General features: G+C 39.4%; 1 protein-coding gene across 2 annotated transcripts in view; it reads right to left on the bottom strand.

The window, feature by feature from the left end:
* map3k1 (mitogen-activated protein kinase kinase kinase 1, E3 ubiquitin protein ligase) overlaps nt 1–17,672 on the bottom strand; it is a 72,120-nt gene that overhangs the window by 36,438 nt on the left and 18,010 nt on the right. The window contains exon 1 of one of the 2 annotated variants that reach the window (XM_082156827.1): nt 331–1,343. The exons of the other annotated variant lie outside the window; for it this stretch is intronic. Coding sequence (XP_082012953.1) covers nt 331–341 — 11 coding nt within the window. The 5' untranslated portion in view covers nt 342–1,343. Of the gene's footprint in view, nt 1–330; nt 1,344–17,672 lie in introns of those variants that run through there. 2 annotated transcript variants of the gene reach the window in all.

Consider the following 17,672-nt stretch of genomic DNA (forward strand, 5'->3'; position numbering starts at 1 on the left):
AGGTTCAACATAAATATGCAGAAAAGAGTTTTTGCAATAAATGATTCTTAAAAGATTTCATGTTACAAAAAAAAAGTAGGTCACACTTTATTTTAAGGTGTCATTGTTACAGTGTAATTATATATTTAAGTACTGAGTAATATTAACTACATGTACTTACTATAGGGTTAGGGTAGGATTAGGGTTTAGTTGAGGGTTAGTTGCATGTAATTATGCATAATTTACTGTTATTACAGTAACATGTAACAAGGACACTCTAAAATAAAGTGTTACCAAAAAGTATTTTTGTATAGCGCATGGAGGAAACTGCGTTATCTCTTGCCATCTTACCCGTCATGCATCAATTTACACAAGATGAAGATCACGACTGAGGGTCTGATTAAACATCATTAAAGTGGATGTTGGAAAAGCCCCTGAACCGCCCGACTGAGAGATGAAGGAGAGAGAGAGAGTCGTCTGGAGCGGTGAGTCCACATGTGGAGGCGGGATGGGGAAGGAGCATCTCCAGCTGTAATGAGCAGCAGGATCACGGGCGTCCCTTCGCCTCTCTCAGGATCCTCTACACAAGAAGCAGCGAGCGCTGCAAAACAACAACAACCCGGGACAGGAAAGCCAGGCTTCCTGCCACATCACACGAGGAAGTGCGCTGACGTCAAACTCGGCTCTTTTGCAGAAGCGTATCGGCTGACCGACTGATTGTTGAAGCTCGTTTTAACCTCAAACAATGTTCTTCAGTCATGGCTCTAACATTACAGAAAAACTGCTGATGTTACTTTCTGTAGTGTCGCTACAAACTCTGAATACGACAGTAAGAATAAAATACTGCTTATGGTTTATTGTGTCTATAATGAAAATGAATGGAAATGGAAGAGCAGAAATATGACGACAGCTGCTTGTGTTTGCACTGGACTGGTGCGCTGGTCAATTAACAGTGGTTAATAATGGAGGATGGACACTAATGATCGACCATGAAAACCAAACGAGGGGCCAAACTTATGGTTTGATTCATTGCACAGCAACACAAATCACACAAGGTGACTTTCAGGTCAATGCAACACTTTTTTTAAACACTTTTTCCCCTTTCAAGCTGCTAGATACAACTGAAATGTAAAAGAGCACAGAATCTCGACGTAACTCTTAACTTGACATGCTGTATTAATAACATGGCCAGCCGTGGCTTCAAAACAGAAAGTCAGGACGATAATAGCGGTGTAAAAGATAATTATGGTAATCTGCAGAAAGACATTAGAGGCTCTCTCTGAGTGATCTTTTCCATTGAGTTCACACGATGACACGACATGATGTTTTGAGTTTTGAAACAGGGCTCAACGAGAAAATGGAAGGGAAAAATATGTTAATATGTAAATTTAAAGAATAACTTTTAACCCCTCTCACCAGCACTCAAGTAAAAGTTTTAATACATCCGTCCATCCTTCCCGACTATAATCTCTCAGCACAGGTTTCCTGATAACAGTGTGCTGGACTAGCTGTCTGTCACATGATGCAAAGAGGGAGTCATATCTGTGCCTGTATGTAATTAACAAAGGCTTTGAATCGATTACATTTGAGTAATAATTACACACACACGGGCTTCTGGGATTAAATTATACTTAACATTAAAAATTACTGACACTGAACACCCAAATTAAAGGTGCAGTGTGTTATTTCTCAAAGTCGTTGCTGAACATTGTTGATATTTGAGATCAACCCAAACAAACACACCCTTTCCCTTCATTGCTCCGCCCCCCAAAGCCCAAACCCAGTGTTCCTCGCATGTGGAGCGAATCAAAGCAACACCTGTTATCAGGCCTTCCCGCTCAGCTCTCTCCAGCGCTGGACAGCTTTTCTAGTATTAATGCGGATCCTAAAAGCTCTTTCCTGATCATAACGCTTCATTTCCCAGTGAAATTCCTCTGAGCTTCTCTCTTTTGTAATGTCTCTCAGCAATCTCCCTTTCTACAGTCTTTCTTCAGATCTCCCTCCTGCTCATTCTCTCTACTCCACCGTCATACGCCCCTAATGCTGATTGGCTACACACGTTTGTTGTTGTGTCGGTCCGGCCAACTTTCAAACAGCGTTTTTCAAACATCGCTGACCCCACCTTTAATATAAAATTAACAAAGGTAGTAGATTGTAAATAACAAAGGCCAGGATTACCAGTACATCAGTAGCACTTTATTTTACAGCCCTGTTCCCCATGTATATACTATATGTAGGCCCATTTACTGTAGTAATGACACTACTGGGTAACAACTATAGGTACTGACCCTGACCCTACCCCTAAACCTCAACTTAACCCATGTAGTTACATTACACTACTCAGTACTTTTGTGGGTAAGTACACTGTACGTACACAGCACACTGTAAAATAAAGTGCAATCAATACATCTATTAAACAGTATTTTTAGCCATTAAACATTATATTTGAAAGCCACCATTAACATAAGTCATTTATTAACAACAATTACAGGCCATAATGAACCATAACGTTTAGTAACATAACATGTAATGCCTACAGAAATTAAATGTCACATTTAGTTTTGGATTTATAGTTATTTTATACCTTATCCCAGCCCTAAATTTATTAAAACATTATTAATAATAATTTTAAATATTATATATTATAATAAATAACATTATACATTTTATCAAAAGGCCTAAAAATTGGTATCCCTAGTTTGGAAATTGCCATTTTAGTTCTTTTTATAATACCATTATTATTTTCCTTGCTTATTTTAGATGTTAATTTGAATAATTAATGCTGTTGTTATTAAATACATGAAAAACTTCAAGCCTCATGCACTTCATTTGTATCCTTGTTCTAACGGGTTTATTATTTATTGCAATGCGTTTCTTTGTTCGTTATTACTTGCATGCCATATTTGTAATTTCAATGGTCAATATTTACATGAACATTTATCCTTTAAAATAAGTATGCGTGTTCATTAGCATGTGGTAACAGCACTGCTATGGAGAATCATGAAACCAGTGTTTGAGAATAAAGTAAACTTCATTTCGCTTTCATAAAGAATTGATCTTGTTGCTCAAGACAGTTCTGATAAACATTGTACATTAAACTGCAGACGGTTTCAAGTTTTCCATTGTATATTTACAGACTCAAACGCTAATTCTCGCACTCAATGTTCAGTGCGAGAACTGTGCGACTTTAACGCGACCGCAAACGGCCACACGAAGCGTGCGAGCGCCTCACTCCCACACTGGGAAAGCAGCTCTCATGAGCCTGAGCCGCAGCGAAACCGGAGAGCAGGAATGCACCATCTTTACTCTGAATGGGAAAGTCGGTGGTGGCCAACCCCTGCCTCTCAGATAACAGCTATCCCACAGTGCCATGGGGCAGGAACAAAGAGGCATTGTGGGCCGCGCAGGTGGGCTGTGGAGGAGCCAGCGCTGGGAATGCATCTCGGGCTCCACGTAAGCCTAGACTGCAGGCCTGTAGCGGTGCACACCCTTTCTCACGGGCCGCCCGCTCTCAGCGCTCCGGTTACGCCAGCACAATGTGTGCGCCGGAGGGGCCAAGCGCTCGGACCTCAAGTCACCACTCAAAGCATACACTGAACTAACTAAACCAGCAAACAACAAGCATAAACTAACCCTTCTATCAGACAGACAAAACAGCGATGGCAGGCGTATCGTGAAATGCTCACAGCTTTACCCATCAGCAAACATAAAGCAAAGCCTTCGGTTAGACTCCGGCTCGGCACAGTCTGGACATGGATGAGCTGGTTCAGGGGCGTTTGAGGAGGGATGGAGCTGAACTCGACAGGACTACGGCCCTCCAGGCCTGAAGATGCCCATCCGGGATCTACTTAAGCAATATAGGTCTACTTTTTCTTAACCCTTGTGATGTGTTGAAAACCCTATAACACTTGTGGTGTTCCCGGTCAAAAATGACAAAACCAAAAACATAAAAATAACTCGTTACGCTATTTTATCAACAAATATTGGATTCAATCTTTTTGTTAACTAAGATTGAGTCCAATAATTGTGACAAAAAGTATAAAAAACTAAAAATTTGGAAAGTCGTTAGACTCTGGGTGAGTAAAGTATAAAAAATATTAATATTAAAAATATCGTTTTTAATTGATTTTCATTTGATCAACCGATACAGACTTTTAAAATCAGAAGAATTGATGTTTTACTGTGTGATGCGTGAACTGAACAGAGTGAACATTACTCTCGCACCTGCCATCCAATAAATCACAATAAGCTTTGTGCTTTATTACTTATGATTTGAAATCTGAGCCTTTTTCATATCAAAATGAAACGCAAACACTTGCCCAATGCGGACAGTAATTGTTTCTCATGTGGTCGTGAGGTATTTTCAGCATTTACAGGGGCTAGTGGATGATCTCATCGCCGTTTTTATCGAATGAATGACGTTTTTTCTAGAATTATCTACTGTTTTTAGACAAACACCAAAGTCGTACAGTAATTTAATTGCTGTCCGAATCCACATCTGAGTTTACAAGAAGAGAGCAATTAAAAATTCACGGTTGAAACTCTTTTTGACCACTGCTGGGCACCGTACGGTAAATGTTGTGCGTCGCTGTAATTTAGATGCATTTTAAAGATCTATCCTAGGCTTTTGTTTCTGAAATGCTGGAAAGTATTTACAAGAACAATATTTCATCACAGCTCAAAAGATTTAGAGAAGAAGAACATGTAAACATTTGAAATGGGTCATTATAATGGCAGAAATGATATACAGTAACAATATAAACCAAGCAGATTTATGTTTACCTCATGTAAATAATATTAACTTATTTCTGCTAATGCCCACATTTTTATTAAAATAACATGCATCATTTTGAGGTAAAATACAAGACAGAAAACCATTTTAACTATAGTGCGTCTTTATATTTTTAAATAAGATTTAAAATAATCAAATAATAGATGGAGATTATTTTCCTATTATTAAGTTAAATATCAATTAATTCTTATTATTCGTAGCGTATGACATTTTATTGACAGCAGACAATCATGTGTCTGACCTGCTCCTCCACGTCAATAAATCGTGTGCGTTAAATCTAGTGTATTAATATTTTAATAAATATTTGCATTATATTTTATACTCATATTTTTACATAACCTTGTTCTTCAATATTAAATATGTTTGAATAAATCCGTCATGAAATCAAATCGAAATGGACTTGTGAAATTTGTCAATGCCCAGCCCTACAACAAACTACTTAAAAAGCGGCTACATTATCATCAAAAGTCCTTTGAAGTTTAAATCACATGATCTTATCCCGTTGCCCCATCCTAACAGAGCCATGCAGAGAGAGCGAACACGGACAGGGCATTTCTGGCGGCACACGCTGGACCGACTGCAGGAAGCCTTGGGAAATACATGTTTCTGAAAGCACTGTCCTGCCAACATCTCTGAGCACCCAAGCTGAGGAACCGGCACAGGCATGGAGGATTAATGTACTGCTATAGTGGAGATAATCAGGTCTCTTGCCTTTAAGCAGGACAGGCGCGTTACAGAGACCAAACTGTGTCCCGCTCGTCCACCAGGATCCGGCTGTGATGTGAACTAGCACACGGAGACACGAGCGCTAACACGATATCACCACACTCACAGGCTAACTGGGTCACACTGTGAAACTAGGAGTGCTTCAGTCACTGCACACACTGGCTTACTGTACACCTGAGAAAACCCCCGGCTGGGAAAGCTCACAAGAACTATACCATCTAGGAAACGTAATATATCTGTGATCACACTGGTGCCAGCCATAAGACATTGTTTAAAGATGCTATTTTAAAAGCTCATTATTTTGATTATTGGGAGTAATAGAGTAGGTCAACATGCATTAATGCTAAAAAAAACATAATAGCGGCTCCTCGGTTCACGGTCTGTCTGAAACACACTGATTTCTACAAAGCCCTCCTTCAGAAAAGCTCAGAGTGCTCTGATTGGCCAGCTGAGCCAGTGCGCTTAAACCTGTGGGCGGGAATCATGCTAATGTTTCACACTGTGACGTGGACGTTTGAGGAAGTAAAGACTGTAGAATAACACAAGACGCGTCACTCGCATTGTTTTGAATGGGGAAAAGTGCAACGCTTAAAATGGCGGAATAAGTCCCGCCTTCTAAATAAGAGCCAATCGCTGATTGGTAAAGTCACCTCTTTAGTCATATAGTCTGATTTGGTCATTTTGCACTAAAATGAAAATGGTTGGCTTTAAAACAAAACCTAAAAATCCTGGACAAACTTTTTGTTTTGGAGTAAGTGTTGAAGCTTATTGACCTTATGAAGAACATCTGGGTTCAAACAACTGGAAATACTGTATATTTTAATATACACTGTAACTGCAAAGATTTATAAACAGTGCAAAGTAACTCAAAATAGTGCATAAAATAGAAAAATGCATGTTAAACCTCAGAATTGATAGTTAAACGTGTGTATTTTAATGGTTTCCAGTCATTCATGCACAAGATCCGCACCCAAAAATGACGCCTGCGTGAATTACAGGTACAGGAGTCCCTTCCCAGTCTCATACCATTATACTGCACACATGCAGAAGAGACTAATTAGCCATGCGACTATCAAAAATGATTCAATAAAGTGTTCACCACCAACGTTTTTGAAAATACGACCAATTTACACAAAAATTCTTGTGTTTTATGAATGAGGCCCAATGATCTCGAAATGAACCTCAATAATAAATATTTTGGCCAATGCAAGCAGAACTGACCCCTACAACAGCAGCACTGACCCCTACAACAGCAGCACTGACCCCTACAACAGCAGCACAGCGCTTAGAGAGGCTCATTATACCTTTATAGAGGAAAGCTAGTCATTTAGTAACAGAAGCTTTAGGCCGGTTTATCGTAACAACTGTAAATTTAAGCTCTTTTTCCTCAAGAAATCGTCCAACAGCTTTTACAAATGCAACTTAATTGGTCATTTCACACGAACGCTGCTTTTCTCAAAACGAAAAATACTGACCGGATGCTAAAATAACGGTTTCATATTAAGTTTTAGCCAAGATTTCGGTTTTCTTTCAGCTTTAACACTAGAACTACTATAATGGCCATAGCAGTCATTCTGACCGCTCATACATTATTTGCATATGATTTCAATAAGCTATATCAAATCTAAGAATAAATGGATCTGTAATGTTAGGATAGGTACTAATAAACATCAGAACACTACATTTTAATTCTAATGTATGTAAAAATGTATTAGTTAATCGACAACCACAATAGCTATTGTAATTACAGATACAAAGTCGAAAGTGATACATTTTCTATTATTTTCTTTGTAAATATTTGTAATATCCTTGGATATTAGATTACAATAACATCGCCAATATGCATTTCAATGCATAGGTAAAACCTTTATGGGCACATATGAAATGCATATGCCCCAAACTGGCAAACTGCGAGAAAACGAACTGATTTAGTAGCCAATATTAGTTCTAGTGAGCAAAAATATCATGCTGTAAAATTACAATGAAAACTGTATGCATGCGGTCACACGGTCAGTATCACTTATGGCCATCCAAGGTAGAAATGCTCTTGTTTTGTGTCTTGAAATTTTAATAAAATAACAATGATAGAATAAAATATAGACACGTTTAGGAAAAATCAGGGTCCTATAGTTACATGGGTTTTATTTCAACAAAGTTATTACATTGCAAAATTTTAAACAAGTCAAAAAGACTGCCTTGGTAGTTCTAGTGTTAAAGTAAAACTGGCATTTTGGTGAGAGTTAGCCTACATTTTCAAAATTAGACTTATTTTCTTTTTAAATAGTATCATTCTATACCAGGTTGCAAAAGTAGTACTAAAATCTAAACTCAGTAGTGGATCAAACTGGTTGTCGGCTGCAGAGGTCCATCCGGCTGAACGTGAGCGAGGAACCCTGGTATTATTTCTGGAAGTCATCTGAGATGTCAACCTCATAATAAATTATTTCCTAATATAGAACGGACCAGGAGTGAGATCAGCACTATATACACCGACCAGGCTGTGCTAGTGGAGGCAGTGACTAGTGAAGAGTTTCCAGTGAAAATACCAAGTCTTTTTTTGCTTTGAACATTAGTACATTTCCCAGGGAGAAAGGGCATTAGAGATGATGAAGCTGAACATGACTATAGGTCTGTTCTTCTAGGAAGAGTTTTCCTCAGATGTGGTCTACCGAGTGAAACCAGCAGACATGTCAAAGCAAACTCCACCGACAGCCCTTAACCGTCTGGAAATGGCCAAACAGAAAGTGTGTGTGTGTGTGTGTGTGTGTGTGTGTGTGTGTGTGTGTGTGTGTGTGTGTGTGTGTGTGTGTGTGTGTGTGTGTGCGCGCGTGCGTGCGTGTGTGTGACGGCGCCTCATTATGAACCTGCTTTCACACAAGCTTTCAAGGCACCATAACATCATGTCTAATGATCTATTTTACAACAAATTCAAGCGAGCTTTAGAGGAAATAGGCACAAAACTTTGGGCACAGATTAACTTTAGACTATAATTCACCCATTTAAGGATATCTAACATGTTTGATATTTTGAGCCGGTTGCAGAACACACATCAAAGTGTGTGACGTGCCTTATAACTAGGGTTGGGCATCGTTTTGATTTGAAAGATTCTGATTCCGATTCCGATTCTTCATTTCGATTTCGGTTCTTTTCGATTTTCGATTCCGATTCTTTGAGGGGTGGAGTCAAAACCTGTCACAGGCTCATTTCACAGAGGAAAATTTTATTTTGATTTAGTTTTAGTTTTGGGAGCTGCAGCCCACGTGGGAGAAAATTAGGAATGCCTCTGCACCAGACCAAAAAACAGATTTATGCAGAACTTGCACCCTGGTCTGGACTCTCTGGACATAACTAACTCAATGTATAAAAGCTCACTTTAAAACACCGTTGATTTGTATCATATTCCGGTCGCGGTTTAAAATGGTTTTAAGTAAAAAAAAAAGATGTTGAAATATGTTATATTTAGCATTTTATATGCAGCTAATAGCTACCTTGCTTAGCACGTATACTATAAACATTCTCTATTCATTTTAAAAAAAGACCTCATATCACGTTGGTCCACGTGAGATGATTGACAGCTGTACAGCGAATGAGAGAGCGCTGATATCATAAACTGACGCGAATCAGGAAGAGCAGAGACAGAGCTCGATGTGTTCGCTGTTTGAGCTCTTCAGATCGCATAATGCATTGGAAAATGAATAGTAATGTTATTCTGTATGACGAAATATTTTACAAACATGTGATGATAAATCATTATTTCTCCAAATATGCGCACCATTGGATTAAGAGCCCTGGCGGATGCTGTTTATTGCATGTATGTGAACACAAATAAACCGGAGAAGACGTGAATGACGCTTTATGAGTGATGATTTCTATTCAAAATAACAAACATTACAGATTAATTATTTTGCACTCGATCCTGGCAACGTTACTAACGTTGGTCACGCAGGGTTGCCTGAGGAGGACGAGACAGTGGACCAGCGCTCAGAGACAGTGGACATATGTCGAACACGCTACACTCCTTGTAAATTTTGTACACCATGCAGGCGTAACGTTAGGTGTTTAGTCATATTTGTAGTGCATCCGCCCGTGCAAGAAATAAGTTTGTCACATGTGTTGCACTCTGCCGACCCAGGCTTTTTTAAGGTGAAATAAAGCCACACTTTTGAGCGCCGCTTACCGTGCTCCATGCCTGCAACAGAACAAGCGGGCGCGGCAAGCACTTCCGGAAATCCAGTGGCCACTATGGAAACCAAAACTTGCGCGTTTGGAACCGATGATCGGAATCGAAAACAAATTTTCTAAACGATTCCAATGGCATCGTTATTTTTTAAACGGTTCCCAGTTGGAACCGGTTCTCGATGCCCAACCCTACTTATAACTGCAGCTCACCTCCAGCTCCCAGTGCTCCCACTGTGATCAGCACAGGCCATACGGAGCGCATAGACCACATCTATCCACACAAGACCACATCTATCCACACAAGACCACATCTATCCACACAAGACCACATCTATCCACACAAGACCACATCTATCCACACAAGACCACAACCAAATGTGCTTGCCTCATTTATTTTTTGCAACTGAGAGCACAGAGTTGAACATCTACTGCCGTCAGCTCCTGTACATCCACGTTTGTTTTCATCCGTCATGGATCTCACGAGGCCGGCTGAGCTGCATTAGAGAATACAGTGTTGTCGCTATGTCATAAGGGGCTTTCGCACCGGGTAGTTATAGGAACTCAGTTATAGGAACGAGCCACCAGGGGGATTTCCCGAGAACTAATGGTTCCCGTAGGAACGTTTTCCTGGTTGCATTCGCACCGCCAGTAGGAACCAGTAGGAACTCTGAAGTTACGTAAGCAGCGCTTGTTATTTTGACAGCGCTGAGAACTCCAGAGCCTGAGCAAACAAACATCGCTCGCATTCTCCGAGTTCATTAGTTAACGATCTGTCTAACACTCCCGTCTAACATGTTATTATATAGAACTGTTATACATAGAAAGAGTATATAAAAGGTTATCAGCGTATGCCGTGTGTTTGATGTCCAGTGTTGCTGAGCAGAAATACATATTCATGTTTCTCTTGGATCCTCAAAGATGTGTTGGATTTTCTCCTCAGTGTAAAGATTAAGAGGTTCATCCATCACTGTTTTCCATGTTCATTAGAGTTAGTTTCTGGAGTAAATATATAGGCTATGATCTGTGTGTTTACACAGCTTTTTTTAAATGGCGGGTGCTTGTTTCGCGTGCGTTCGGCCAGTCAGCGTCACTAATGTCACTGTAGTTCCTATAGCGCTGGTTTAGACCGACTAGGAGTAAATTAGTTCCTCCAAAAAGAGTTCCTAGAAGTAAAATCACTCCTAATTCCTGCGGTGCGAACACGAACACGGCAGAAAGTTTTGGAATTTAAATTTTATGAAAAATAAGTCATGTTCACACTGCGCCAACAAACACCAACAGACGCTGATTGAACATGTTCAGTAAAAAAAAAAAAAGACACAAAAGGGGGAACACACTGATCGTGTTTGTCTGTGCGGTGTGAATTGGCCTTTAGTGTCAAAAAAATTTAAGCTGAACCTTCCAACATGATAATGATAAGGGGACCTTTCAATATGATGAACCAAAATATGAAAGTGTGGCCAAGTCAAGGCCCAGGTCTATAATTTCAAGCCAGATGAAGTGATGTGGGGGACTTGAAGTGGGCAGTTTCTGTAAAAAAAAAAAACTCCAATATCACACAGTTAAAGAAATTCTACACGAAGGAAAAAGCACATTAGTAAGAGTAGACGCACCGGCAAAAAGGTTTGATTTACAGAGAGCAGTGAAGGTTATATATGGGAATTCTGCATCCCAGCAGTGTTTCCCATTAATTGCCTAAACTCTGGCGGCCTGTCAGTCTAATCTGGTTCATAATGAACCAAAATAACATAAAAACTGCATCCCAATTCAGAGACTGCATCCTTCAAAGGCTGAATTCGAGGCTGAATGCTTTCACCGCGGCACGACATGGGCCGTCCCAACTCCAAGGCTCCTTCAGATGTGGCCTACTAATGCATGCTTCGTTTCTCAGGCCATGAAGGATCCAACAGATGATCCCACACGGCCTAGCCCAGCTCAAGATCCACCGTGTGCTGGAGACCGCAGGATTTTATTAATGCTGGATTACACTTGTGTAAGAATTGGGTTTTCAACTTCCTAAAAAAATAAATAAAAAAAGCTTAAAATTAAAGGTTCAAATGTTGACATATTTTACTAAGATGTGATTTTATATAGTTTATCCTCTAATGTACATAAACGGACCACGGTAAACACATTTAAACGATGGATGCAGCCTCTGATTGGGACACAGCTAAGGTCTCTAATCTATCACTGGTTTGCATCATTGCTCTGGAAAAGCATCTGTCAAACGAAATAAAATGAAAGTGCGATAAGGCTTTGTGCCGTTACCAAACCCTAAAAGACTGTAATTTTGTTAAATAAGTATATAGTCTGTTTGCGCTGCACGTTTCAGAGCAGTCGCTCACCGTGTGTTTAGCTCAGAATGGCTTGGTTCACAGTGGATGAACGCAGTGAACTCCATCTCTGCATGTGCTGAGTCTAGCCAGCATTTGCATAATTTACAACATTTTAATGGGCAGATGATTACAGCATTGATTTGTAATGAGACGTTTGCAAACCTGTTTTTTTTGTTTGTTTTTTTTACCTTTCCGCCAAAATAAAAGCCAAACTGCAGTTTTTGTCAAAATAAAAGCTTAAGTTATCTCTTGCATGTGTAGAAATTAGGACAAAAATATAGTAATTTCCCTACTGTAGCAATATTATGAAAATATTCCTTTTAATTTATTTTACAGTGCATTTGTTTTACAATATATGGGTATTACTGTCATATGAATAACTTCCTAAAGGACTTCCTAAAGCAGCAGTGTGAATGTAGACTGAGACCCCACATCAACTAAAAGTAGAGTTGAGTCCACTTTAGTTTGCAGGTACACGTCAATGCAGACCTTTTACTCGGGTCAATGTGGACAATGAACATGGGTTGGAGCGCTTCATTCTGAACTCAAAGTGCACCATATTGATATTTTTAACTTGGGTCCACCCACCATTGTCTCACAAAATGCTGTGGGAAACACTGATCCCAGGATCCACCCCATGAAATTGGTTGAAAGATTGTGTGCGTCGCTGTGAGCTGCGAAGAATCTAAAATATAAGGGTTTAGTTTCTCATTTTTGCTTACTACGCATTTCTATTTGTGCTGCTTCATTGTTTTCATGACAACACTATTACTCTAAAATGTGCAAGGGGAATAAAGTAGGGTTACAACAGGTTTTAATATTTATATTTAAGGTACTAATATGCACCCTTTACAGATAAAGCATGTGCACAAGGTGAACCTTTTAGAAGAGTAACTTTCAAAAGCTTTTGTGAGTGAGTTTTCTGAATCCTGAAAAACAAAATGTACCACATTTTTCACAAAAATATAAAGCTGTTTTTAACACTGATAATAATCAGAAATGTTTCTTGATCATCAAATTAACACATTAGAATGATTTCTGAAGGATCATGTGACACTGAAGACTGGAGTAATGATGCTGAAAACTCAGCTTTGATCACAGGAATAAATATTAATTCAAGTTTAAAGGAGAACTCGGTAACTCTAGCGAACTCTTGTCACTTCTTCGCTGATTTTCCCCTTTTTGTCGCATGTTTTCCCCACGAGCTCCCCCTACAGCTGTGGGGGGGGGTGTATATTTCACAACACAGTCGTAAAAAACTCACTTGCGGCGGCCTCCTCCCCCTCTCTACTGCGTTTGTTTTGATCGGAGCAAGCCAACTGTATCGCGTGGAGCTATGTCTACCGAGGTGAGTAATCTGGTAATACATCATACATGCGTGTGTGTTTATGTCGAATTGCCGTAAAGCAATTTGTGTTTCGCGCTCGTTCTCGTTCTAGTTCTCGCTTCTCACGAGACTTCCAATTTCTATCTTGCCGGGACGGTAGTGTTGCAAGTTGCAAGGTTGGTTTTCCGCCTGGGAACGCTGGGGGGAGCTGGGAAAGTAACCAATATCACCAGAACAGGTTGTTTAACCATCCAAATGATTTCTAGACAGTTTTAAGTTCAAAAAGTTACCAAGTTCTCCTTTAACATATATTCACATATAAAAAGCTATTTTGAATTGTTATATTTCATAATGTTACTGCATTTATTGTATAAAACGTGGTGAATTTTATTTTTCAGGATTCCTTGATGAATAGAAAGTTTAAAGGAACAGTGTTTATTTGAAATATAAATACTTTACCGTCACTTTTGATCAATTTAATGTATTCTTGCTGAATAAATGTATTATTTTATTTATTTATTTATTTTTTATCTTACTGACCCCAAAGTTTTGAATGGTGTATATTCTTAGAAGAATCAGACAATTATTTAGATGATTAAAAAGTCAATAAAATTTAAAATTTAAATAATTACCATTTGCAAGAACTGAAGAATGCATTAAGATTTGAGAAAATAATGCATACATATAGGAGTAGGCTTGTTTGTGCTGGGAGAGAGACTGTATAAAAAGCATCTTTGTGAGGGCGCGCGCGTGTGTGTGTGTGTTTGTGTGTGTGTGTGTGTGTTTGTGTGTGTGTGCGTGTGTTCATGAGGGCTGGAACAAACAAACTCTGTGTGACTTAGCAAGAGAACAGAGGGAAAAAACTAGGTTGGGAATCCTTCACAATATGATACACCCACTGCAAAACGTCAAAACTCAATGCATGCCACTGTCTCACAATATCATAACTGGACTGCAACTGAAGCCGCAGAAGAGAGTCCCAGCACGTCCACAATAGAAAGGGTTTAGGGTTTCATCTCTCTCTCAGCCCTGAGTACAGTAAGAAAAACAGGTCAGAGTTTGAGCTTACAGTAGGATCACAGGCGCCAGTAAACACACAGTAAACACACAGATGTGCTGATGACGACCGGCTGCCTTCATTAGAGAGAGTCTATACAGGTGAATGTGTGTTATTTGGCTAGACAGGGAATCGATTCGTAGGTTTTCGGTACAGATTTCTTTTTTTGCAAAATCAGAACGATTCAATTTGATTTACAGTGAGATTTGTTTGGATTAATGATTCAATGCTGTATTTTTAAAAAGTGCATTCACTGTATTCTTACTTATCAAAGTAGTAATAATCAACAAAAAAAATCATATTCTATATTGTTTACCAAAAAAATGTACAGGAATTGCTCAATTTCAATTTGATAACACTTAAATCACATTGTTTTAATAATAATACATTTGTATTTAAAAAAAAAAAAAAAAAAAAAAAAAAAAAAAATCAACAACAAAAAAAAGAACACAATTTACAAAACATTCTACAGGGCCCAATTATTATAGAAAAATATTGTTATGAATAGATGTTATGAATTCAATTGATTAGACATGCTTTTAAGTGGTTAAGATTTAAATTAACCCATTAAAACTGAAAAAAATAAAAAAAATAAACTTTTAATAAATTGTATTCAAGATTAATTAGATTTTTTTTTGATTACTAAAATCTAATTTAACCACTCAAATGGAATGAAAACTGAGGGAAACAAATTTTAATTGAAAAAATAAAACAAATTAAGTGTCATTGGGCGCTACACTTGTCTGTTTTTTTCTTCTCATTATTTAGAGATTTAAGCAGTCTTGTTGCCTTCAGTCAGTAGACTAAGCTGTTATAATTACACTTTCTTTTTTCACTATTTTCACTATTCTACTACTTTTTTTTGGTAAAGTGGACATTTTCACCCTTTTTCTCATGCACAGCACAGCCAAGAGTCCTGCCTTTCCCTGTGTTTTTATATCCTTCAATCTGCACACTGCTCTGGCATGTACCAGGAATGCAGGGAAATTCCTCCCAGCAGACGCTTCACACACACACACACACACACTGCCCAACTGGAGCAGCACGACCCCACAATCTGCCCACCGGCCCCCTGCTCTAACCCCACACACACACACACACACTCTACAAGAGCACATCATCAGCCCCTGAACACGTGCGCTAGCAAATGCGAGCTGTGGTGTGTGTTCGTTGCGCAGGACAGTTAATAACAGTGTTTCTGATCACATTCCTGCACCCCCATCATGAGACACTTGTGTTCCTCCCCCTCCACTATCTCACACACACACACACACACACACACACACACACACACACCCCTCCAATGTCAGGCTGATTGAGCCGCGATCTCTGACGGGAGCGCTGGAACTGGAGCGCAGGGCCGGAGATGAACCCAGAGCTCATGAAACACACAGGTGAAGGAGTGAGGAGCGTAACTGCACACACACACACACACTGGACACACTATAAAAGCAGAACTTTCCATTCAGTCCTGTTAGCATTAGCTGTATTAAGACTGTGATCCACTAACATAAAAGGACACATTTCTACCAGTCAGTGTACTAACATCACAGAGAACACTTCACGCTGAATCATTGACTATCTTGAGGTTAAACATTAAAAGTTGTCACGGGATATTTGACCTCTTGAGCAGAAACCCCACGACTAACATATAAATACCGCTGACAAAAACACATTTCTAAAGCAGAATGACCCGTCATCCACCCATGAGACTTCCAGCTCACAAACGCCATCAGCTTTATTTGAAACGGATATTTTAAGAAGTAGTCAGGCATGTTTGGTGAGAGCAAAGCTCACAGAGAGGCACTTCAGCAAGAGCATTGCCTCATACATTAGTGGCATTTTCTGACATTTTCTCAAATAAACATGCTAAATCAACCACACAAATAGAATGGAAATCCCAGTCCATCATGATGATGATGATGAGTGCAGATTTGACGTTGTGATCACATGATGTCCTGTGCACTGGTTTCTTATGAACAGCAGCGCTCACACAGGGCCGTATTAACCATAGGGCTAGGCGGGGCTAAAGCCCCGGGGCCGTTATTGGCTGTGGAGCATATTGAGTCTTGACTAGCCATCGGTAACGCTGATTGCCAAAGCCTTACCACGCCCCACACAAATCAGCCCTGTTACTTGGTGGCGCTTTGCCGTAAATTACGTAAATTACATCATGGTATCATTATCAATATTATTAATTGACGTTTGCAATTGACCCTGCTTTAGTTACTCACGAGTCACGCCACACATCTTACTCACGCAGTGTTTTCGGTGCTGATGCAGTAGTGACGCGTTCATAAACGGCACCTAAAAGCTGTCACAAAGAACCAGCAAGTAATGATTATGAATATGTAAAATATTGCAATGAGACATTTTAATTGTTTATTGCAAAGATGAAGTTGACGATAGGCTACTCACTCGCGATCTTCAGTAGTGAATGCGCCGGGCCGGAGAGAAATGCACATTTCGATTACATAGTTTTATTTTGTTTTGAATGGTTCTGTTTAAAAGTAAAGATTTCAAGCTTTCTGTAGATAATAGATATATTTCAAAAAATGTTAGGTCTGTGAGGCGAGTAGGCTACCTTTTATACGCTGAGTTTCGGGATGATCTTAAGCTCCAGTTCAGGCGCCGGCTTGATTATATAGGCTATATTTAGCCTACTTTTTATTTAGGCTATTAAATCCAGGAAATTGGTTAATGGAAAATGTATTAAAATTAAGATACAATTAATACAAAACGAAAGTCGATTTAAAGAAAGGCTTTGTGCTTTCTGTTTGAGGTCTCTGTGAAAGTTTTAAAGTCTTTTAGTACCACTTCTGTAATGGAGAACTGTCACGTTGCCTAACATTGTTTTTTTTTCTCATAAATGCGAAAACGAAGTTTGGAGTATGCAGTAACTCGTAGCCCCGGGGCCCAGCGAGGTCTTCATGCGGCCCTGCTCACACACACACACACACTCAAACACACACACACAACACGTTAAACATTGCCTTCGGGTCCGTTTCACATTCAGGTAAAAAGTAACTTTAGAGTCAACATCCTCGTTAATAAATGTGTCAGTGATGCTGACAGAGTGAAACTTTCTAGAAAATGACAACTAAATTACTGATACATGGTAAAAAAAAAGTAATGATATTTCACCTAAACACTCCAGAGCTGTTCAGCGCGGCAGTCGTGATCACACACTCTCTAGGCCACACAGAGTCCAAACATATTTCACGTCTGATGACATTCAGATCATGTTTAGGATTTCAGGGATAACGCTCAGTAGAA

This window comes from Leuciscus leuciscus (genome assembly GCF_965113295.1).
Source record: "Leuciscus leuciscus genome assembly, chromosome: 24".
Lineage (NCBI taxonomy): Eukaryota > Metazoa > Chordata > Actinopteri > Cypriniformes > Leuciscidae > Leuciscus > Leuciscus leuciscus.